Source organism: Neofelis nebulosa, chromosome X (assembly GCF_028018385.1).
Source record: "Neofelis nebulosa isolate mNeoNeb1 chromosome X, mNeoNeb1.pri, whole genome shotgun sequence".
NCBI classification, from domain to species: domain Eukaryota; kingdom Metazoa; phylum Chordata; class Mammalia; order Carnivora; family Felidae; genus Neofelis; species Neofelis nebulosa.
This window is the reverse complement of record NC_080800.1, coordinates 112,527,057-112,550,748: the sequence shown is the minus strand read 5'-3', so window position 1 is coordinate 112,550,748 and position 23,692 is coordinate 112,527,057. Positions and strand designations below refer to the sequence as shown.

Sequence of the window (23,692 nt, the reverse complement as noted above, 5' to 3'; positions counted from 1 at the left end):
TTGCCTGAACATTTTAAGTGGTTTCTAGAACCTGTCCTCTTGGTGAATGTATTTCTTGCTGGTAAGAATTTGGATATAAAGTTCTAAAAATCAGACGATATTATTTCCACATTGACCTTTATGGTTTAGTTCATTATTCCCACCACAGCTAATTCTGAAGTTACTACTGTTTAATGAGGTCTTTATGTCTGGTAAAATTGTATATTTTGAGAGAAATTGCCCTTATGGTCAGCTAAATTGTGCCAAAATATGGACTTTCTTTGTTACTTCTAAGCAGGAAAGCCGAATGTGCAGAACCAACTGTTGTTTTTTCTCTGCTCACATAGACATGTTACAAATAGGAGGGAGTGTATAGGAGGGTTTAATTAATTTATAGACTATATTTAAGAATTTTTCTTAATGCACTGTAGTACTTAAATTCAGAGGATAACTTCTGGTACATAAAATTGCTAGTTGTTGAACTAGGAAGGAAGCTGAGAAGAGTCTAATCTTCAAATTTACCTAAATCATGGATTATCTGAGCTGTTAGGTCTCTGGGGTAAAAAAAAAAAATCCTTTTTCCCTTTTGAAATAGCCCTATGACTGCAATTGTGACATCACGTTCAAGGTTACTCTGTAAAATGATTCCTGGATATCTTTCCTCAGTGGCAAGGAACATCTCAGAGTCCCTTCTTTCTATGAGGGCAATGACAGCCACTCTATTCCTTTAATTATTTTAACTGTCCATCTTCCACTGTTCTATTTTTTCCTGATATGTAGAAAACAATTGTACGCAGTATCGCAGGGACATATTTCCTAGGCTTTTACAAGGGTAGAAGAGAGTTTTCAGTGTTAATCTCCAGATCCTTCCTGAAGATGCCCAGCATTGTGGGGCATTTTAGATATGGCCATACGTGGAATTAAAGGGTTCAGGGTATCCCCTATAGTAATTGGTGTATCATCCTAGAATTTTAGTTTTTCTTACTCTCCTCAAATTGTGCTCCCCTAACCTTGTATTTCACCTTTATTGAAGTTATTTACTACTTTTGGGCCTGTTTTACAAGGCATGTGTAAATTTATCTTTGCCTGACACTTTTCTACCTAGAATAATACTATCTCAATGGAAATTCCTCCAGTGCTTCTCCACCTTCACTGTGCATTAGAATAGACCTTTTAGCAACTGATAATGCCTAGGCCCCCACCCCAGAGACTGGGGGTGGGGAGAAGCAGTCATTGCTAATACATTGCTTAATGTATTTAAAAACATTTTTTTAATGTTTATTTACTTTTTTTTTGAGGGCAAGAGAGAGCGCACGTGAGCGGGGGAGGGGAAGAAAGAGAGAGGGAGACACGGAATCTGAAGCAGGCTCCAGGCTCTGCACTATCAGCACAGAGCCTGACACGGGGCTCGAACCCACGAACCCTGAGATCATGACCTGAGCTGAAGTCGAACACTTAACTGACTCAGCCACCCAGGTGCCCCCATTGCTAATGTATTTTTAAAGCAACTTAGGTAACCCTAGTGTGCAGCCACAGTAGAAAAGCCCACATGTAGGTAATTTATAAATTTACTTCTTTAATATTGGCCCAATCTTTGAGGATCTCACTGCTGACACTTCTGCTTCTAAATTCAGATCCATAAATGCCAACTCTTTTCTAAATTCCCAATTTATGGCAAAACAGTTTTTCCAATTCCTTGCCAGCTCACTTTTTCTAGTACTTGCTGTAATGTCTTGCCTGATGCATTTTTGAAAGCTATTAATCATTAGTTCCTACTCATCCACAAGCTTGTGCTGCCACTCCCACTCCCAGCTCTCTCCTTATGTCCACTGGTATGCCAGCACATCCACAGTAAACAGCTTTAATTCTTAAACTGTTGTTGAACGTCATAGGTACTCAGTATGTCTGTATTGTTGACCTGGATTAATCTATCATGATTTTGCCTTATAGATGAGATGCTATCCTTTATCATCAAAGACGACGGCCTGTGCTTTGTTTGCCTCCCCCTGTATTAACTGTATTCTTATTATCTAATCCCTTCCCTTTATGTTCCTGTGTTCTAGTTGCGGCTGCTCACGCCATGGCCAAAGAAAGACGGAACCAGAGTGGTTTTAGCTCTGCATCTCAATCCTCAAATATAAAATCATCATTCAAGCCAGGTATAATTTCTAGAATGCTTTGTGATAGATGTCAAAGTGTCATGTCATTAAAATTTGATATCCTATTAATGTCTTACTTTTTTCTCTTTTTTTTTTTTTTTTTTTTAGTCATAGATGGATCTGTCCTTAAAAGTGACACCAGGCAGAGGTTGGCGAAGGAGCGCCGAGAAGAAAAGAAAAGACAACAAGATGGTATATTTTAGATTTTTAAAAAATAATCAGAATGAGTGAATTTTCTTGTAAGGTTATGTATTTCCAGAGTGGTTTTGCTTACTTTTCCTGATCTGTTTATATCATAGATTACATTTTTCCTAGGATGTATTATATTGGATTCAATGATTATACTAAGTAAGGTAAAGAAGGCCCAAGAAAAATATTTGATTAAATTGTTTAATATTTGAAGTAGTAAATTCTGTTACCTCTAATTTTCTGAAAACTAAAATATGAAAATTTCAACATTTGTAGAAACCAGAGGAATGGGATTTCAATAAAAATGACTCTGAAAAGGAAAATGAAGTTGCTAATAATCCTAACATACACTTCTTAAGTGTAAATTAGAATCTAAAAGAATATCCTTCTACAACTTAAGGGACTGCTTTTTCAACTGCATTTTTCTCTGATCTTTGAAATCCCCTGACAAAACTTGTGCTCAGCTTCATTCAAATGGATATCATTTGTCTTTGTTTTAATGAGGAGCGGTTTCTTCCTGTAGCTCTTCAGAAGAGTATTTTAGAACTGCATAGATGCTCTCCAGGCTTTAGTGATGGGAAATTTGAAGTAGGAAAACATCATGCTGTTCATAATGTGGTACATGACTAAATCCATGATTGTAGAACTGGCATGCTGGAGTGTGGTCTGCATAGATGAGGCCTTTGAAAGCAGTTTCCTAAGAGAATGAACAAAAACATTCTGCCTATGTGTTTTCTTTTTATTTCTTATTTTAATGTATATAGCAGGTTAATCTGGTGGGGTTTAACCTTGGCTCAAATCAGCAGAAATACCACATGAAAGAAAATATTTGTTTTTAATTTGGAATCTTAGTTTGGACAGGATATGAGTGGTCATCTAAGCCATCTCAGTTCTCTGGAGTTAAATGAACACCCAGGGCAAATACTTTAGTGGCCATTTTCTTATACTCACATGATCTTTTGTTATTAGCATAGGTTATGTTATTTTTAAGAGAAGGAGATATATTACCTTTTTCTTTCTTGTGTATAATGTGGAAAAGTTAAATATTTGCTTGGCTCTTACACCTTGAAAATGTGTTTGGAATATTTCAGCCAACAAAGAAACACAACTGCTTGAGAAAGAAAGGAAGTCCAGGATCCAGTATGAAAAACTGATGGAAGAAAAACAACGAAAGCTGAAAGAACAGAAAGAAAAGGATGAACAGCGGAGAATATCCGCAGAAGAAAAAAGGAAACAAAAATTACAGGAGGAAAGGGTATGTATTTTTGTAGCCTGTTAATCAGATGACACACTGTGTTGCCCAGCACCGGACCACTTTTTTCTTAGCCTTTCTGCCTTTACTGCCCCCTCCCCTGCCAAAGGAACCATCTCCAGTTCTCGCTGCTTCCCTTCAGTGGTAGAGCCTCTTGTCCCTGTCGTGTCAGACCCCTGACTTTAGAACCACTAGCTGACGTAAAAGAGGAGCCTTGCAGGCCTGGGAAGAGAGCCCTTCCACTCTCCCTGACTGACCCTTCCACTGAGCCTCTGGAATTTGCCCTGATAGGCTCCCCATCGTACTTCTCATGGCGGCTCCTCTGACTGCTTGAGTGCAGGCCAGTCAGAGGGGAGCACACTTCCCATCCGGCCTTCCCTGTCTTTTCTCCTGTGTGCCCCCCCCTTCCTCACCACGCGTCCCCTGCAGTCCCGCTCTTTCCCCTGCCATTCTGTAGTCCTGCTGCTCTCTTTACCTTTCTGGACTCTTGGTGTCTGGCACCCTGTGGGTATGAGTCATTGCCTTAGTAATGCCCTCTATTTCCCCTTCTGTCCCACTTCAGTCAATTTGTCTTTTATTGTCCGTACTTGGGCATCTGGCTACCTGTCTTGTTCTGCCTGATTCTCTCTGACATCAGATTTTTCTCCTGGAGGGTCACTCCACTGCTTTACTCTGAGGATCCTTGACTTCTTGTGAATCTGGCATGTTCTCTGGGAAACCATTCTTTTTCTTGCTGGCATTCTCTCTTTTTCTTTATTCCAGTGATTCTCAAGTGTCCCTAAATCTTAGTCTGTCTTCTGGTTCTCCATCTGACCTTTTTCTGCCTGAGGTGCCTCACTTTTCTTTCCTCTTTCTTTGTCTTAGCTTTTCTCTCTTTTTCTCTCCCTGTCTTTGAGCTTTCTGCCTATTCTCTCAATATGTGTGTTTTTATCTCCCCCTCTTTTCTTCTGTTGCTCTAGTTTAAAGTTTTCTTTTTCTGTCCTTTCTTTTTGGTTCCATTTGTCCCCATGAGGCTTCTTCTCTGTAGTGCTCACTTTCCCTCCTTGTCAAGCACAAGGTTGCTCTCACACGCCTCAGCCCCTGCCCCATCTGTGGACCTTCCTTATTCTAGGACTGTTCCCGTGCCATTTCTTCCCCATCAATGGTCCACTCACTACCACTTCTCTGTCTTCTGAACTGTTTTCTGTGGTTGTTTATGCTCTTTTTTCCATATTCCAGAGTATTTGATGAATTCTCCTTCAGAATTTCTATCACTCTCCATCTTCCTCTGTGAAAGAGCTCCTTAATTTGCTTCTGTGGTAAAGAAAAGGAAGGACAGGGATAGAGCTGAGCTAAGAGACTGAAAGAAGGTAGAATAGAAAACTGCAGAGTGGGGGAGGGTCCCTGGAGGAGAGAGACTCCCGGGGACTTAGAGAAAAAAAAGATCATCTTAGAGAAAGAGGAACCTCAGAGAGATCCCAGAGAAAAGAGAATGTAACATAATGGCACTGCAGAGGGGGAGGAAGCCAGAGCTGTGGCAGGAGGAAGGACCAGGAGAAAAGGGACAAAAGAGAATCAACCTCACAAAACTAGTTGGGGTGTGGGTGGCGAGGCAGTTCCCGTGAACAGAGCAAGAAGGAACCCTTGGACACTGTGAGCAGCCTGCAGGTAGAAAAAGAGAATAATTCCTTAGAGCAGGGAGAAAACCCAGACTCCATGGTGCTGAGGAGGGGTAAGTGTGGACAGACATAGGAGCCAGGGCAGGAGCTTAAGTAGGAGCCACAGATGCAACTGGAACCTGAAAGCATAGAGAGCTAGTCCGTTTGGAAGCAGGGGATAGATAGAATTCTCAACAATCAGTGACGTTTGAATAATACAAGACGGATTATGGTTTTTAGTGTTTATTACACTTTCTGGGTTTCTGGTAATTTGAGGCAATTTTCTGTTAGAAAATATCATTTTAAAATATTGCCACTAGATACATTTCATTTTAAGAATTGCAATTGCTTTTCTCCTCAGGGGATATGGGTGAGTCTCCATTTTCCTAGTATGTTGGTCTTTTCCCTCAGAGAAACGGTGGGGGCATTATAAGAATGATGTTGCTATGAAACGGTTGTTGTCAGGGAATAATACAAAGCCTCCTGGCCCTGCAGTTGATTTGTTTACCTGAGTACAGTCCATGGTTTGTTACAGCACAAAATTATCTGAGAAAGGAAAACCATGCATGGCTGTGGGGTTGTTTTGTCACAGTGTGGTGTTTACATTTGAAAAGCTGTTCTCCTGAGCAGCTGGATTAAAGTTGAGGTCAAGGGGCACCTGGCTGGCTCAGTCATAAGAGCATGAGCTCCACATTGGGTGTAGAGATTACTCAAATAAAGAAAAATAAAGTTGAGGTCCGGACAAACACCTTGATTATCTTTTTTTAACTCTATTGAGGGATGCCTGGGTGGCTCAGTCAGTTAAGCATCCGACTCTTGATTTTGGCTCAGGTCATGATCTCAAGGTTCGTGAGTTCAAGCACCATGTCAGGCTCTGTGCTGACAGTGCGGAGCCTGCTTGGGATCCTCTCTCTCCCTCTCTCTCTGCCTTTCCCTTGCTCTCTCTCTCAAAATAAATAAACTTAAAAAAAAAACTATTGATTAACACTAGAATTGAAGATCTTAGAAATGTGGGTATTATAGATGACTCTGGCATAGATTTCACTTATATGTATATTAGTTGATTTTTTTTTTCTGCCTCATTGTACAAAGAATTTAAGGTTATATATACATTTTAAATTAAGTTTATTTATTTTGAGAGAGTGTGTGTGTATGCACGAGTCGGGGCGGGGGGCCGGGGGGGGGGCGTGGGGAGAGAGTCCTAAGCAGGTTCTGGTTTGCCAGCACAGAAACCAACGTGGGGCTCAGTCCCAGGGACGGTGAGATCATGACCTGAGCCCAAATCAGGAGTTGGATGCTTAACCGACTAAGCCACCTAGGTGCCCCTCCCAATATTTTTAACTTTTACCTGATGTCCCCTAAAATTTTGCTTGATACAAAAATTTGGTGATGGGATGGTTTTATAATACGTAAAAAATTGTTGGTGTTTATTTTAAATAGGAGAGATTCAACGCCGTTGTCTACCGTACATTGGAACGGAGCAACCGTGTTGATCATCGTCAAAAAAGATGGTCGTGGGAAGGCTCTACAACCATGAACCCTGAGACTAAAAATGGTAATTAATACAGCTGTTAAACTTGAAGTTCATTCAGGTTCATATTTGGATACTGGCTATTGCTACAAGGTGGCTTTACAACAAGATTTTGAACTTTGTATCCCAAATGAAAATACTGCCGTGTACTCTTTGGTGTGCACAATAAATTTATATTGTAAGATTGCAAAAGAAATTTCATTATCATTTTATCCATTATATCTAAAATCTTACCACTTAAATTTGTTATCTCTGGAAAAATGATTAATAATAAAGCTTTATACAACTTTATCCAATGCATATTTTAAAAGTAAATTGCCCCATTTACTATTGAGGGTACTGTAAATTTTCCTAAAAATGGGCATAATTTTAGTTTCATAAAACTTAAATTTCTATCATTTATAAGGAATGACCATGAATATTGTGCACCTAATTAATGCACGTCTATACTCGATAGAACTACATCATGAATTCACTTTGTTTCAGCTAATGATGCTTCTTTTAAATCTGCGTACAGTAAATATTATATCTTTTCTCAGCTAATAAACGTTCTGTATCTACTGAAAAACTTGAACAAGAGATTTCCGGTTTACACAAACAAGTGCCTATGTCATCTGCAGGTGTTCAGAATTCTGTTGCCAAGAGTAAGTAGTTATTTCACGTGTTCCACAGAATTTTAGACCAATGAAATCAATTCTTTATGTATTTTTTTTACAGTACTACTTATCCTTTAGACTGTAGAACATTTAAATTTATTTCAGAAGAACACCACCTTGTTTTACAGTAGATAGCGATGGTCATTACAGTTTTGGATTTTCATCAGTATTAATCCTTATTTCATGATTTACATATGAATTGTCAGATGGCTTTGTTGGTCTCAGGTAGCCCAAACTGCAACATATTTTGACTAAAAGACATTGCCGGTAAGTGGCACAATAATTTGTTATAAAAGTAATTCATATTCTGCCAAACCAGTAAATGAAATTGTTTTTCCTAGAGAGTAGCTAAACTAGTTACTCATTTTCCATTAAGTTTCATGAATATCACCTCGTGTAAGGAAAATGTTAGCATATATACTCCAACAGACAGGTTGATCTGCTTCACATATATTTGTTATGCATGACAACCTTGTAAACTTGACAGACAAGTATAATTACCTTCCTGGTTTTATAATTAATACCCCAGGAAATTCAGTGCTTTTCACCCTATCATGCTTGTTTATGGTTTATATTTTGGTCTTTTGATAGATGGATCATGATGTTGAAATTGTACATTTCAATAATAAGCTCATGTTTTCCTCCAAAGCAAATAAAGTGATACCCATGTTTAAGGGGAGAAACATTGCTAAGCTCCACTTTACAACGCTTCGCAGTGCTAAGGTGGTGTTCTTTAAAAGAAAACAAAGTTATCTAGTATGACTACTTCAAATACCTTTTGCTTCTCGTGTTTTCCTTTTAAAAAAAATCTTACCTGAGTGTGTGTCAATGACCATTTCTGGCTTGTTGCACATGGTGCTCCTCACTGATAATTGAAATGGATTAGGCAGCCATACCCATCAATCAAAAAAAAATCCTTTCCAGTGACAGAAACAGAAGTGACTTTGGCAGGAAAAAGACATGGCAAACATATTCCATCTTCCCACTTTTGTGCCTTATGAATTTAAAAAATGCATAATTATGGTCTGAATTCAAAAATCTTTCTTTTATTAGATACCTTGACCTATTTTTGAGCAATGCTATAAAATTCCAGTACAGCAAAAAGATTCTGGATCTCATTAAAGTACAATTAATTGTAGCAGTAGTTAACCTAGTGGAAAAGATTTCCATTTTTATCCAGATATTACAGTTTTAAAATGTTGAAAAGGATTTTTGTTTTGTTCATACTTACATTATGTTATTTATACTTTTAGGACTCCTAATTTCTAACCATGAGCTTGAGACGTCTTTTGTTGTTTGTCAGTTTGTGGTTATCATATTTTCTGTCATAATGGTCTAACAAAAGTTGATCCACTTAACACCCTAACTCTTGCTAGGCTTTCCCAGAGCACTTGTGTGTAGCCTGGGTTCATTCGTAAATTAACGTGGGAAGGTTTTCTCTAGTACCTTCTTTGTCGTATACTAAATTTATTATTCCTTAGTTCAATCATTGCAGTGTCATATACTTTCATTTTAATATATCTTGATTGTTTCACAAGCATTGACTCTGTTTTACTATCTAATTGCTCTGAGGAGTTAGCAAATATTTCTTCCACAGACACGTATGACATTTTTAATATGTGCAAACACTAGTATGCTTTCATTAATAGGTTTACTTGATATATCAATGAGACTTGTAATGAGGAGGAACAGGTGATGCCTTTCAAGGTAATAATTAGTTAAATCGCACTGAAGGAGCAATTCCAAGTAACTTTTTAGATGATTTCTTTACTAGTTTTTAATACAAGAAGGTGTGTGTGGAAGATACTTTTGTGAAATAACTTACTTAAAGGTACAGTATATTGCACACTCTGAGATGATGAATGTTGTGATTAATGATGCCAGGGAAAATAAAGCCAGTATTGGCGGTGGCTTACCTTTGTAAAAATCTCTTCAGATTGGAATGAAATCTGTTTGATCCAGAGAGATGAACATTTCAAACTCAATTAAGTTCATACTCTAATAACCTGTAATGTTTTAAATAGCCCTGTTTTAAAGCTTGGCTGACTCAAATTGTCTGTTTTTCTTCTGCCACTTGCTGACTCAGTAACTGTTCACACTTATCTTGTCATTTCTTGCGATATGATGGTATAGGATATGTGATTTAATCACATGATTGAATCGATTATACCTCTGGATCGTGCTGTTCAGTTACATTATCAGTTCACGGATTTTCAAATGATGCTACGTTGTCAATATGTACAGGTCCCCAATTTAGTTTACAGGTTCCCAAAAGAGAAGTTATTCTTAAAATTTTTTAAATGTTTATTTCTGAGAGAGAGACAGAGCACCAACAGGGAAGGGGCAGAGAGAGAGAGAGACCCGGAATCCGAAGCAGGCTCCAGGTTCTGAGCTGTCAGCACAGAGCCCCATGTGGGGCTCGAACCCACAAACCGTGAGATCATGACCTGAGCCAAAACCAAGAGTCAGATGGTTAACTGACTGAGCCACCCAGGAGACCCAAGAAGTTATTCTTTAAACAGACACTCCTCAGTATTCTGAGCCAGAACATTTCAAGTGAAATGGAAAAGTGTCTACACAAAGCATGTTTTTCATTAGGTTGCTAAAATCGCGACATCTATGCCAAATGTTAACGATCATTTTTAAAAAGTTTAAAGCCATAATCATTATAACTAAAGTATACATTACTTTAGTAACAGATGTCATGGATTGTGTCTAAAATTTAAAATGAATGTTTCTAATTTGGGAATATTGATCTTGTCAGGTAGTATTAGACATTTTCCTCTTAATTTTTACTGTTTTTTTTTTCTAAATACTTTTATTTCAGATAACTTAGAGTAAATTAGTTTTAAGGTTGGGGATGTAGAATCTCTACATAAGATTTGAAATTTAAATAAATTCTTATAAGCAAGAGTAAAGAAGATAAAAAATGTTTGAAAAGAGGAGTTGACTCCTAAAATAACACAGTTAAATAATTTGTAAAAAACAATTTTCCTTTGCCCTTGATCTCCAGAAACAACAGAAAAGAGAAGTTCGTCTTTGAATAGAAGATCTAACAAACTGCAGTCACCTATGGAAACAGAAAAAGTAGAAGAAAAACCAGGTGGTTAGTTATTTTGTTTTTAATTTTTTTTTAATATTTGTTTCTGAGAGAGAGAGAGACAGAGCACGAGGAGGGAAGGGGCAGAGACAGAGAGACAGAATCCGAAGCAGGCTCCAGGCTCTGAGCTGTCAGCACAGAGCCCGACGTGAGGCTTGAACACACCAACCATGAGATCGTGACCTGAGCCGAAGTCAGACACTTAACCGACTGAGCCACCCAGGTGCTCCCAAGTACTAGTCTTAAATAGTGGCTTAAAAGAGATCTGTTTATGTCAGCATTTCGTTGCTTGAGGAGTTGTTCCTAAAACTGGAAGCCAAAATATCCCTTAACATTTGGCTGAAGCCAAGAGTCTGTCTTTAAATGAAATATGTAATTCTGCCATCATTTGAGCAGGAGGTCTGTAATGAAGCTGAGAGACTAGATCACAGAGTGTTGGTGTAGGTATAGATTTGTGTCGGAGGAGTTGATGCTCTTCAAATACTTCATGAGTTTGCGTTTAGAAGTTTTAAGTATTGGCCATAATTTGAACTTAAAAGCTTTGCTCTGTTGCTTCATGGCATTACTCACATCTAACCTTTGTACATGTTTGAACTGCTGATTATTATACAAAAAAATTCATACTTGTTACTGAAGTACTTCTTTATTTAAAGTTTCTTTCTAATACCTTTCCTCTCCTTTTCTCTGTCAAACACAATTGTTGCTTTTTGTTTCTACCAAACCATTCACTTACAGAATGCTCTCCAGTTTGTTGATTAGGGTCAAATCCCCTTATAACAAATGCCATTGTCACAGGGATATTTATGAACATAAAAATTTATTGGAGCAAGATATTTAGAAGATGCACTTTTAACAGAAGAATTCAGTCAGTCCCTTGGAGCTTTTGGCAATGAATCTGACCAGAGTAGGATTGTCAGTGGCAGATATGTGTAGGAATCCATGTCAAAGGCGTTTTGCGTGATAGACATATGCGAGCTCCTCTGCAGAGACTCCATATGTTGGCTAGGACTCTGTTAAGTATGCTACGTAGATTTCTTCACTGGGGTTATTATGTATGCTGGGGCCTTTGCTTCCTTACTCAGTGCTCTCTTCCCCAGCAAGGCAGTCTCTGGTGGCAGTGTTCATTCCCGTTCTGGATGTGTTGCTCTCGTTGCCTCTACTTCCAGGCTGGGCAAGTTCTCATTTGCAGCAGTTCACATTGCTCTTTGTTGCTTTGCATTTATTTGTGAGACCTCAACTATGTCTGTTCTCCTCATTCAGCTCGACACCAGCATACCAGTCTTCGGGAGAATAATTTAATCAGCCGCCTGCTGGTCCCAACAAAAGCTTCAATAGCCAGGAGCAAAAGTGCTGCTTCATTGTCGGTCCCTGGAAAAGAAACCCCAGGTAATAGGCATAGGGCAGAAAGCCTGAAAGTGTTAGTATTTGCACTTAAAAAGCAGGTTGTATCATTTAATTGGTTGCAGTAAGGCATAAAAATAATTTGAATCAGTGGTTTCCAAATGACCGATTTTACCCAACAGTTTTATATTGCATGTTTATTTTATGCCTTCTAGCCTGGTAGATTAGTTATCTGGGTAATGGGTAATTTATAGGATGAGATAGGTAATTATGGTGGTTGTTACACTTTTACATGATTTTTTAAAAGATTTTTTAAAGTAATCTTTACACCCAACATAGGGGGCTCGAACTTAGAACCCCGAGATCGAGGGTGGCATGCTCTTCCAACTGAGCCAGCCAGGCACCCCTAAGTTTTTAAAAGCTCTAGGGGTTTCTCAACCTGTGCTTAAATGTGTCACAGCACTGTAAGAAGTACTGGATGTTAAAAGTATCTGGAAACTTACAATATAGAGGGAGAAAGTTTTCTACCTCACCCAACTTTTTTTCCTAAAATAATGAAAGAGTAACACTGATCTGCTCTTTAGCTTTTAATTAAGGACATAAAGATTGTTGGTAAAGTAAGAACAGTCTTCAGGCTTAGGTGGATTTTCTCACTTGTAGGTCACGTAAAGTGTCAGACATGCCTGTGGGGGGTAAAATGCACTGTTCCCATCATTCTTTTCTTTCTTTTTTCCTCCACTTTTTTTTCCCAGAATTTATCCCAGCACCTTTGTTTTTTTCTTCTGTTGTTATTCATATGATTAGTAAAATAAATCAGAATGCTGTCACAGACTTTCTGGTAGTGCAGCTTTACTTCTTTTGGTTCCAATTTCTGAATTTGTTTATGCCTCATTATAGGATGTCAGATTATTTTCTGCCAGTCTCCCTCCAGTCTACTATAAGATATTTCTTTTATTGCTTTTATTTTTGTTTAATATTTTACTTCCCTTGAAAATGCAGTATCTTATCTTAAATTTCTATAGCTAATAGAAATCTAGTTATTACATTTAATATATTTTCTTAGTGCAAACTGTCAATGTTAAATCATGTGACTGTTTAGGTACACACAGTATGTAAATATAATACTTTTTCCACCAAAATGAGGGCCTAAAAACATTTAACTTAGTCACATTTTTTATTCATGAGTCGTCAGTCTTTGGTAATTTGTTCTATTTTGGTTATTTGATGAGATCATGTAAAAGTTTACAGAGGAAGTGACAGATTTACCAAGTCTTAAGAAAGCTATCACCAAATACTTTTTAAAAAACAGTTACTTTTCGGGGCGCGGGCGCCTGGGCAGCTCAGTTGGTTGAAGCATCTGACTCTTGATTTCAGCTCAGGTCATCATCTCACGGTTTGTAATTTTGAGCCCCACTTGGGATTCTCTCTCTTTCCCTTTCTCTGCCCCTTCCCTGCTCATGCTCGCTCTCTCTCTCTCTCTCTTTCAAAATAAATAAAACTAAAAAATTTAAAAACAATATTTACTTTATTATACAAGCAATGCATATTTAGTGTAGAGAAAATTTTAAATATAATTTACTATTATCCCAATAGCCCACTCATGACTGAATATTTGTTTATATATTTTCTTCACAAGATAGGGTTATAATCTGCTTTTGTTTAATCTGGATATATATCCTTTTCTATGTCCAGAAATTGTATATTAATACTCTGAATGACTGTCAGTATTATCTAAATTTCCTGTTGAATATTTGGATTATAGTTCTCATTGTTTCAATATTATCAATAATGCTGTAATAAGTAACCCTTATTGCATACATTTTCATATCTGATTTTTTTCATAAGGATAGACCTAGAAGTGAAATTGTGGCAACAAAGACTATGTACTTTGTAATGGCTTTTGATACATTATTGCCCCAATCCCCCCTACCAGGAACATGTGCAAATCCACGACCTCACCAGCAGTGTGGGGCTGCCTCTTTCCCAACGTTGCTGTTACCACTTTCCACCTTCTTTGCTGGTACCGAGTATTACCATTTTTATCCATTTATTAGGCAGAAAATATTTAGATTGTGAAAGCTGGAAGAGACCTTGAAAATCCAGCCCGTTCTGATTAATGTGTTATTATAGTTTTTATTATGGGTGAGAAAATGCTCTTTTTATATTATATTCCAAAATAGCCATACATAGAATTTCTTGCATAATCACTTGTAATCGTAAGATCCCTGGCCCTGGTTAAGTTGTTTTAGATTACTTTTAAAAAGTGTTGAACATCTTGTAATGTTTTATAAAATCACTCAACCGTAGTATGATTAAATGAGAAATGGCAGGGAGCCTGGGTGGCTCAGTCAGTTAAGCATCCTACTCTTGATTTCAGTTCAGGTCGTGATCTCACGGTTCGTGGGTTCCAGCATCGAGTCTGACTCCACGCTAATAGCATGTAGCCTGCTTGGGTTTCTCTCTCTCTGGCCCTCCCTTGCTCACGCGCATGCTCTCACTCTTGCTCTCGCTCTCAAACTTAAAAAAAAAAAAAAAGATAGCTTATTGCAAACATCAACTTGGGAGACACGTCCTCTTCATCTATAGTAGACTGTTGCTTTCACGACGCCTCTTGATGGTGGCACTTCTGAAGTACCAACTTTGTGATACTTTTGTCCTGTGTCTGTGATCCATTTCACTAAACGCTTCTGTGTTGGGCGTAATCCCTGCAGTTTCCTAATAAACACGGTCTGTTTTCTCTTTTCCTGTTCTTCGTTCTTCTACTGTTAACAAGGTGTGTTTCTGCCTTGTTGTCAGGTTGCTAAGTGTAGAGAATTTCATTCTGTCCTCATTCACCCACAGGCAACCGCTATCCTGTACTACAGTATGTGACCACGCCCCTGCGTGGCCATAGCAGTGATGAATTGAAGAATACCATAGTGCTTCGCAAGTCAGCAATGGCTGTGCCTCCCCAGGAGAAAGTGGGAGCACTCCCCAAGGCGAAGGTGGAAGCGCCCCCCAAGGCGAGCACGAGTATGGAAGTGGCCTCCAATGTGAATGTGGGAGCGATCCCCAAGGTGAGTGTGGAAGTGGACCCCGAGGCGAACACGGAGGCGGCCCCCGAGGTGAATGAAGCAACCCCCCAGGCAAGCATGGAAGGGTCCCCTGAAGGGAGTGTGGAAGCATCAGTTCAAGCAGGTGCGGAAGCACTCCCTGATAGCGTGGAAACATCCCCGGAAGTGAGCGTGGACATGTCCCTCGAGGTGAGCGTGGACCCATCCCCCGAGGTGAGCATGGACTCGTCTCTCGAGATGAGCACGGATGCGTCCCCTGATGGGAGCATGCAAGTGTTATCTGAAGCAAGCGTGGAGGCATCTACCAAGGCTGGTATGGCAGCGTCCCCCAAGGCTAGTGTGGAAACGCTCCCTGAAGAGAGTGTGGAAGCATCCCCCGAGGCCTTCCTGGAGGTGAGCGTGGAAACATCTTCCAAGGTGAAAGTGAGAGATTTTCCACAGGTTTATTAAGTGCCTTTTATTGCCCAATTTTCTGTTAAAATCTGTGTATTTAGTTGTGTAGGTCATGATAGGCCAAGTTTCACAACATAAACAAGTTCTTAGATAGTATTCTGCAATAAAATCAGTTACATAGGATAAGCCACTTTAATGATTTAAAATGATGATACTCGTACCAGTTTCCCCTCAAAGCTGGAATATTAGTTTTTAGTAGAAAGGAGGAAGTATAACTGTTACAGGAACTATTTCTAAACTGAAGAAAAGTTCAAGAAGAAATATTACAAACCTTTAATTAGGATTTAGATATAGAATCAGGTTTTGAAGGGAAAGATTTGTTTTTAATTATTTCTGTGAACTTCTTGAAATTCGTAATCTGAATTGTTAGTCTAGAAGAACATATCTGTGTCTAATTCTCATGCTTGCTCCTTTTAAGGAGCTAAAATTGTATTATATGTTCAGGGTATGTTGGTCTTAAAAAGGCAAGCCAGCTGCAGAAAGGTAAATGCTGATCTCTTAATCTGACTGTATTGGCTCTGTTCAGAAACCAGAAATGGACAAACAGGCCAACAACCCTGGTACAAAGAAGCGCCCATCGTCACACATACCATGTTATAAATGGCCATCTTCTCCTGCAAGTGGGTGGCGCCCACCCTCTCCCATCAGTGTTAAGTAAGTAGCTTAATTGCAACTGTTCCTGATAGGTGTTTTACCAGGATAAATGTCACATCAGTGTTTCATAAAGGAAATAATGGTAGTATGCATTGTAAATAGGAAAAAATCTTCAAAAATGGACTGACTTCTGTTAGAAAAGATCTCCTAGTACCAAGACATTATATTTTATGAAATGGCACATTATAAACTAAGTGTTTACTTTATATGTACACATATCTACTACAAAACCATATCCAACTTCCCCCATTAATGGTTACTTTTTCTCAGCAGGCAAATGCAGAAGAATCGCCCCCCGTCCCCTTCACCTGTCAGGTCAAAACAGTCACAACCTTCTCTTTGTTACAAAGTAATTCCTGTTCAGCGTAACCTACTTGCGCAAAATGTGTTAGGTACTCTTGGAAAGAAAAGAGAAGCAGTTTCTAAAACCACTAGCAGCTCTGAAGCTGTGAGCCAAAAGACGGTCTGTGAAGGTAAGTTCCTTCACTGAGAAGTTTATTTTGGCAACACGGGAAGTCTTAAGGTAGTTCAGAAACGGTCACCTTTGTTTTATTCCCCAATTCTGAGAACTTTAGGGTGTAAGCTTTCTTTTGATGAAGAGAATTTAGCCAATCATTGGCACACTGCTTACTTTTCCTTGCCAGAGCTTCTTCCCCCCACCCCCTTGTTGCGGAAAATCCATTTTTGGAACTAATGTTAAAAGTACTGATTAGATGAGTGCATTGCTGTAGGTGATCCCTAGGGGTCCCTTCCAGCTCTGATAGTGGATGGTTCTGTGAATGGCCCTAAGGTATTGTCCATCTTTGGGGAGAGCACATCTGGCCATATGTGGCTGAGTGGATTTCCATCGGGAGCTGAAGGTCCGTTTCCACACATACACCATAACGTGTCTGAGCAGTATGTGGGTTCCTAAAAGTCCCATATTGGCATTTTGCCTGTGACATGTTCTTAATGTCCATAGATATTACTTTATTTTATTTTATTTTATTTTATTTTATTTTATTTTATTTTACTTTGTTTTTTTGACATTAATTTTAAGTACACTAGTAAATTTTGCTTTTTGAAGGAATTCCACAGTGATTTCTTTATGACAGGAATAATAATTTTATTGCAACTTATTCATTCCTGATGTCTTAAGATCCTCATTTTCATATGTTATTTACTTATTTATTTTTAAAGTGATTTATTTTGAGAGAGAGCGCTTGGGAGGGGCAGAAAGAGAAGGAGAAAGAGAGAATCCCAATGTGGGGATTCGAGAGAAGCCCCAATGTGGGGCTTGAACTCATGAACCACGAGATCTTGACCTGAGCTGAAATCAAGAGTCAGATGCTTAACTGACTGATCCATCCAGGCACACCCCAATATGTGATTTATTTAAAATAGACGGGGCGCCTGGGTGGCTTGGTCGGTTAAACGTCCGACTTCGGCTCAGGTCATGGTCTCACGGTCCGTGAGTTCGAGCCCCGTGTCCGGCTCTGTGCTGACAGCTCAGAGCCTGGAGCCTGTTCCAGATTCTGTGTCTCCCTCTCTCTCTGCTCCTCCCCTGTTCGTGCTCTGTCTCTCTCTCTCTCTCAAAAATGAATAAACGTTAAAAAAAATTTAAAAGAAAAAAAAAATAAATAAAATAGTCATCACATGGGGCACCTGGGTGGCTCAGTTGAGCGTCCAGCTTCGGCTCAGGTCATGATCTCACAGTTTGTGGGTTCGAGCCCCGCGTCGGGCTCTGTGCTGACAGCTCGGAGCCTGCTTCCGATTCTGTGTCTCCCCCTCTCCTCCTCCCCCGCTCATGCTCTGTCTCTCTCTCTCTACTTCAAAAATAAATAAAAACATTAAAAAAATTAAAAAAAAATAGTCATCACGTGGACTGAAACCTTACAGCATGCCTCCATGTGGTCACCTTATTTTACTGATAGTCTTGGTTTCTTTGGTTATGTAGTTAGCCACTTTATGACCAATCAAATATAATAATTCACTATTACCAACATTCATTTAAACAGTAGTTATTTAGTGAAAATTATGCACAAATTTCAAAATGTATGCTGGGTATGTTCTTGTCTAGTCAAGTATTTGTATACTTCATATAGACTGAGCATAAGTTTGTCTTCCTCTGTGTTCAGTGCATCTTAATCTTTTTTCCCATAGGGTCATTTTAGTCAGGTCGCTCTCAAAACAGCTAAACCAAAGTGGGAGTACATTATTTCATTTTGGAGCAAGGGGATGTTAAAAAGAAACAGACTGCTACTTCTGTTACTGGGAACGGGATTGGGGTTTTGAACAAAATCTGTGCTTTTAATCACTTACTTACAGATTGCATGTTATTGATAAAATTTGGACCATGTACACATTGAGTTTTTAATATTGTTGGTTGTCTCGCACCTCTTTATTGGGCTTACAGGTATGAAGTTCCCTAAGCTAACTGTTTTGCATGTTGTGTTGATTTCAACTAGAGCCTAGTAGTAAAAGCACACCAGGGACTATGAATGCTGAGGAGGCAACAAAAATTTTGGCAGAGAAACGGCGCCTTGCTCGTGAACAAAGAGAAAAAGAAGAAAGACTACAAAAGGAAACAGAGGAAAGGTAGGTACCCTCAGGTTAAATGTATTATAAATAATATGAAAAATCAACGAGTAACTGACTTTTTCTATACTGTGAATCAGAAGTGACTCCTTGCCTTCAGAACAAATGTGGGAAGCCTGTCTAGCAGAGAGGATACTGGTGTATAGGTAGATGGTATAGTTGTCCTTAGTATCTGTGCATCATGTGTCATTAAGTTGTACTGTAAAGATGCTTGAGACCAGAACTTGTGTCGGGGTCCCATATCTCGGCAGGAACACCTGGGTGATCACGCCAGACTGTTTCGGTTGGCATTCATTGGAGACCACCCCTTTGTTTCAAAACTCTTTTGTAACTTCAGAATTTGTAAGCCTGGAAAGTATACTTCCTCATGTTTTGCTAGAGGTGCTTTCCAGTGACCTTTGTGATGCCTGAATCTCCTCAGTCATTGCTGGAAGGCTTTCCTGTGAGCAGCAAACCTCATGTACAGTTGTGTTCATTCTGATTCCATCTCAAGGTTTCTTTACCCTCAGTCTTAGAGTGCAAGAGGGGGAAGGGCAGAGGGAGGGAGGGAGAGAGAGAGAGGGAGAGAATCTTAAGCAGGCTCCATACTCAGTGTGGAGCCTGATGTGGGGCTCAATCCCGTGACCCTGGGATCATGACCTGAGCCAAAAGCAAGAGTCAGATGCTCAACCAACTGAGCCACCCAGGCACCCCAACCCTCACTCTTGAAGCTCACTTGATTTAGGGCTCTGGGATATAAACCTGCCTACTGCCTGCAAAGAATAACTACAGTCCTGAGTTGTTTATTAAGTGGTAAGTATTTGAAATGCAGTCACATGCTTTCAGTGTACTTTAAATGAGTTTGGAAGAAAGGAGAAGGGGATGTTGTGAATAGCAAAAACTGTTAACTGGAAGGCCATCATTCATCACTTCATGTAAACAGCTAATTTAACGTTTTAAAACCCCTGCGTACCCGTCATTGTGGATGGGGCTTTCCCTTGGGCACCACCAGACCCTCCTTTAAATTACATATGTGTAAATAAGGCCTTTTGGAGGGTCCCATGTGTCTAAAATAGTTAAGGAATGTTTTTCTTTCTCTCATTTTAGAATGCAGAGTGGCCCATTATTTGATAGAAATCTTTCTACTCCCAAGAGCTGGTTTCCCACATTTAAAAAGGGTGAAATTATGCAAATTTTGTACAGTAACAACACAGAAAATGTAACGAATCTGGTGTAAAAATGTAAGTTGTGTTCCTATACACAAGCAGTTCCACTATAAAAGTGCACGTCCAGGGTCACCTGGCTGACTCGGTGGAGCATGTGACTCTTAATTTCAGGGTCATTTCAAGCCCTACGTTGGGTACAGAGGTGACTGAAAAGCATGTACTGCTGCAACCTCTATGTGGTAGAGACTGAGACAAATACTAAGAATTGTTTAAATATTGTGTCATTAGGAAGGTGAAGGAAATGGCAGAGAAAGGAGTTGATACCCAAGGAGAAGAGTTCTCAAAACTCGAAGATGGACAAAGACGCGATGAAATGAAGAAAGGATGTACAGATCCGGAAGACCAGAAAGTGCTGCTACAGGTTTGCTGTATCCACTCTATCGGCGGGTGACCAGGTTCTAAAATTCAGTGGAAGCCCGAGGCAGCCTTTGTCCAAGAAAAGGGAGGACCAGATGCAGGCTTCTCTGGCTGCATATTTCCAGCACAGTCTAGCCATTGCTTGGTGCTGCTGCAGGTCATTCTCAGCCACCCTTGGCACAATCCTAGAAGATTCTCCAAGTGCAACCGAAGCAGAAAGCAGCAAATTATAGATTAGTAGTGTTTTATTTTGTCTACATAAACAACATTGCAGCTTGGCTTCAGAAAATCAAATTGCTCACAGATTAAATGTCCTAAGTGAGTTTTTCTGACCCTGCATTCTGTGGCAACACTCACAGCCGCACTCCAGACACGCTTCCAGCAGAGACGATAAAAAGTACAAATACCTCTAAAAGTTCAAAGCCCTCCATGGGGCGCCTGTGTGGCTCAGTGGGTTAAATGTCCAACTCTTGATTTCAGCTCAGGTCCTGATCTCACGGTTCATGGGATTGAGCCTCGTGTCGGTCTCTACATGACAGTGAGGAGCCTGCTTGGGATTTTCTCACTCCCTGGCTCTCTGCCCCTCCCCCACTCAAGTGCATGCTCTCTCCCAAAATAAACTGTAACAAAATTTAGAAAAGAATAAAGTCCTCCAATTCTCCAATAATGCAAATTCAAATCACTAGGTAAATAAATCCACAAACTGAGCTCAGACTGTACTCAGTTTGAATTATTAACATAGCCCACTTTATATTCCATTTTTAGCCTATCCCTTAGTAAAATCAGGTATTTGTTACATAAATGATTGTGTGCATTCGCATTCCTCAAGAACTACCTTTAAGGATCCTCTCGGTGTTTTTGAAAGGTGTAAGACTTTTCAGCTCCTGTTGCTGTGTTCATGGATAGCTACATAATCACATACTTTCAAACTATAGTGGCCTGGTAACCACTAATGATAACCCTGGGGTCCTGGAGGGGACTGACAATGGCTTCTAAATCCTCAAGATAATAGCCTAGTTTTGTGCATTTTAGCTAATGCTTTGAAAATTGGTAATTCATGAATGTTGTGCATATAGGTACTGTCAGCCAAAAGGTTACATTCTTTTATGCCAGATAACATTTTACTATTTAACTTTTTCAACTGATGTTCTTGGTTATCACTCATATATTGAGATCAAAATGGTATTTTTATACAAATTTTCTAGAAGGGGGACACCAAAATAAAAGCTGATGAAGAGGCTGACAAACGCAAGAAGGAGCACGAGAGAATTATGTTACAGAATTTGCAGGAGAGATTAGAAAGAAAAAAGGTACTCTTTCTGTTTTGGGAGTTTGGTTCTTTTTGGAAAAATGTTGGGCACATGATATCAAAACGTGTTCTTCAAAAATCACAAATAAGTGGTACGCTAGCCTCTGATGGTTTTCCCACTAGAACTCTCTAATCCAAGGATCTCACCCTTCCTGCATAGAAGGGTCTTCTCTTACCATACCTCTCCGTCATGGACCACTGGTGACCATTACAGTGACACCTCCATATTCGCTGACCTCTGGAAACGGAGTTCGTTTGAATAGAATCACTCCAGTCATTGGGAGGGGTTGACGGAAGTTAGTGTCTTCTAAACTAGGCTGGAAATTGCAGCAGCTTGAGCAAAGGAAGCAGAAGGGTGCAGGCTTCTCTGAAAGGCCAACACACAGGCTGTTTGTAAGGTAGGGCCTCCCTTTGTCCAACTTAATTGGCTCGTCTGGGAGCAGAGAAGGCCCCAGCCCAGGCTGCAAGGCCTCTGTTGAGAGATGGAGGTCGCCCTGAGGAGGCCAGAGAGCTATAGTTCTCCTCACCTTCAGGGAAGGAAGTGTGCACCGGGGAGAAATTTCCCTCCTGGGTGTGTGCTCTTTCCAGCAAGAAAGTTCTGATAGTGTCGCATCAGTGGGGTGCAGTCTTTTCATTAATATCTGCTTCACTCATGGTCTATTTGACTAAAGTACATTAAAAAGTCCTCACTAGTTTGCAGCAGTACATGCTTAGTTTAAGTAATGAGTGTCTAAGTCTGAACTTCGGAGTGAGAAGTCATTAGATCTGTGTGTTAGGATAGCTAGTACCCACTCAAGACATTTTCTGGACCGACTGAAACTGGGATTGGAAGGATTCTGGTGGCCGCCGTAGGGTCTCTTGTCTGCTAAGTCTGTGGCTTGGGAGCAGTCAACTGACACTGTCCACTTATGGAAAACAGAAGTAATCAACTTCTTCAGGACCACTGTTTTGTTTTTAATCTGTTTTCATGTTTGAATTTTTATTTTCCTTTAAATAGAGAATTGAGGAAATTATGAAGCGGACAAGAAAGACATATTCAAATACCTCACAGGTAGTCTATGCGTTCCTGCCAGCGGTGCCTAAGAATTCCTGTTGCTTCACCTTCTTGCCGACTTTTTCATTCTTGCCAGTCTGGTGGTAATTAAAGTATCACACTCGTATGTCTCTGATTAAATATTAAAGAGGTTGAGCATGTTCTCCTATCTTTAGTTAGCTGTCATGTTTTTTCTTGTGTGAGATGCTTATTCAGGTCTCTGCCCAAAACTTTTGGGTTGATTTGTCTTTTTCTCACTTGTAGTTCTTAAAATGTGGATGCCACTACTTTCTTGCTTATATGGACTGCATATATCTTCTCCCAGTTTATTTGTGGCGTGTCTTAATGCTGTCTTCTATTGGATAGAAGTTCTTAATTTGCACACTATTGAATCTATTAATATTTTTTGATGATTAATGGAGTCGAGTGCCTTTTCATCTGCTTTTTGGCCATTTGAAGATCTGCTTTGGTGAAGCGCCTTATCAAGTCCCTTGCCCATGTTTCTGTTTGGCGGCTAGCCTCTTTCCTACTGATGTGGAGTTTTTACCTGCTCGAGTTATGAGCCCTGTCAATGTGTAGGTATTGCTATAGTTCGCCTCGTACTCTCAGAATGCCTTTTGCTGAACAGAAGTTCATTTTAGTGAGCTCAGATTCAGTGGTTTTTTTTTCATTTATGGTAATTTTTTTCATTTATGGTATGCTTTTTGGGAGTCTATCTCCATACCCCAGCATCCTGTCTTTTGATGCATCTAAGACCCCTTTCCTCCAGAGTCTGTGCCCTTTACCCTTTGTGCAACAAGATTGATATCTTGGTTGTTTACAGTTCCCCAGCATGGTCATCCATATCCTGAAAATTCAGAATAGAAATGTCATTTCTGGAAAGTGCAGGGAGTCACCATCTGAAAGATCATTTAGCCCACTGGCTCAAGCAGCAGCCAAGAACTTTTTTTAGCTATTTATCAATTGTCCCTTCCTTGGCTTAGTTAGGGCTCAGAGCACACAGAGAGGCCACATGCCAGCCCAAAGCATTGTTCCTTGGCTCCCACTCTTGAGTGTCTTTCCCTAACTGAAAGACACAACTAGGGCCACCTGTTCTATCCCCTGTAGAGTCTTTGGGGCCAAAGAGTTTAGCTTTTTTATCTCTTAATTAAAATTAGGCAGCAGCCGGCATGAAAGCTGTTTTCTTTGAAATAACCAAGTCAGGATA

General features: G+C 39.8%; 1 protein-coding gene across 10 annotated transcripts in view; it reads left to right on the top strand.

Moving 5' to 3' along the window:
• The window catches only part of MAP7D3 (MAP7 domain containing 3), a 57,359-nt gene that overhangs the window by 28,848 nt on the left and 4,819 nt on the right, over window positions 1-23,692 (top strand). For 4 of the 10 annotated variants that reach the window (XM_058714754.1, XM_058714752.1, XM_058714759.1 and 1 more), the window contains 14 exons: window positions 2,043-2,138; window positions 2,247-2,330; window positions 3,419-3,582; window positions 6,657-6,771; window positions 7,287-7,391; window positions 10,417-10,509; window positions 11,764-11,889; window positions 14,686-15,290; window positions 15,877-16,004; window positions 16,275-16,477; window positions 18,452-18,581; window positions 20,015-20,147; window positions 21,349-21,453; window positions 22,450-22,503. In XM_058714754.1, coding sequence (XP_058570737.1) covers window positions 2,043-2,138; window positions 2,247-2,330; window positions 3,419-3,582; window positions 6,657-6,771; window positions 7,287-7,391; window positions 10,417-10,509; window positions 11,764-11,889; window positions 14,686-15,290; window positions 15,877-16,004; window positions 16,275-16,477; window positions 18,452-18,581; window positions 20,015-20,147; window positions 21,349-21,453; window positions 22,450-22,503 — 2,141 coding nt within the window. The remainder of the gene's footprint in view (window positions 1-2,042; window positions 2,139-2,246; window positions 2,331-3,418; window positions 3,583-6,656; window positions 6,772-7,286; window positions 7,392-10,416; window positions 10,510-11,763; window positions 11,890-14,685; window positions 15,291-15,876; window positions 16,005-16,274; window positions 16,478-18,451; window positions 18,582-20,014; window positions 20,148-21,348; window positions 21,454-22,449; window positions 22,504-23,692) is intronic. The other 6 variants (XM_058714760.1, XM_058714750.1, XM_058714751.1 and 3 more) reach the window with 5 other exon arrangements.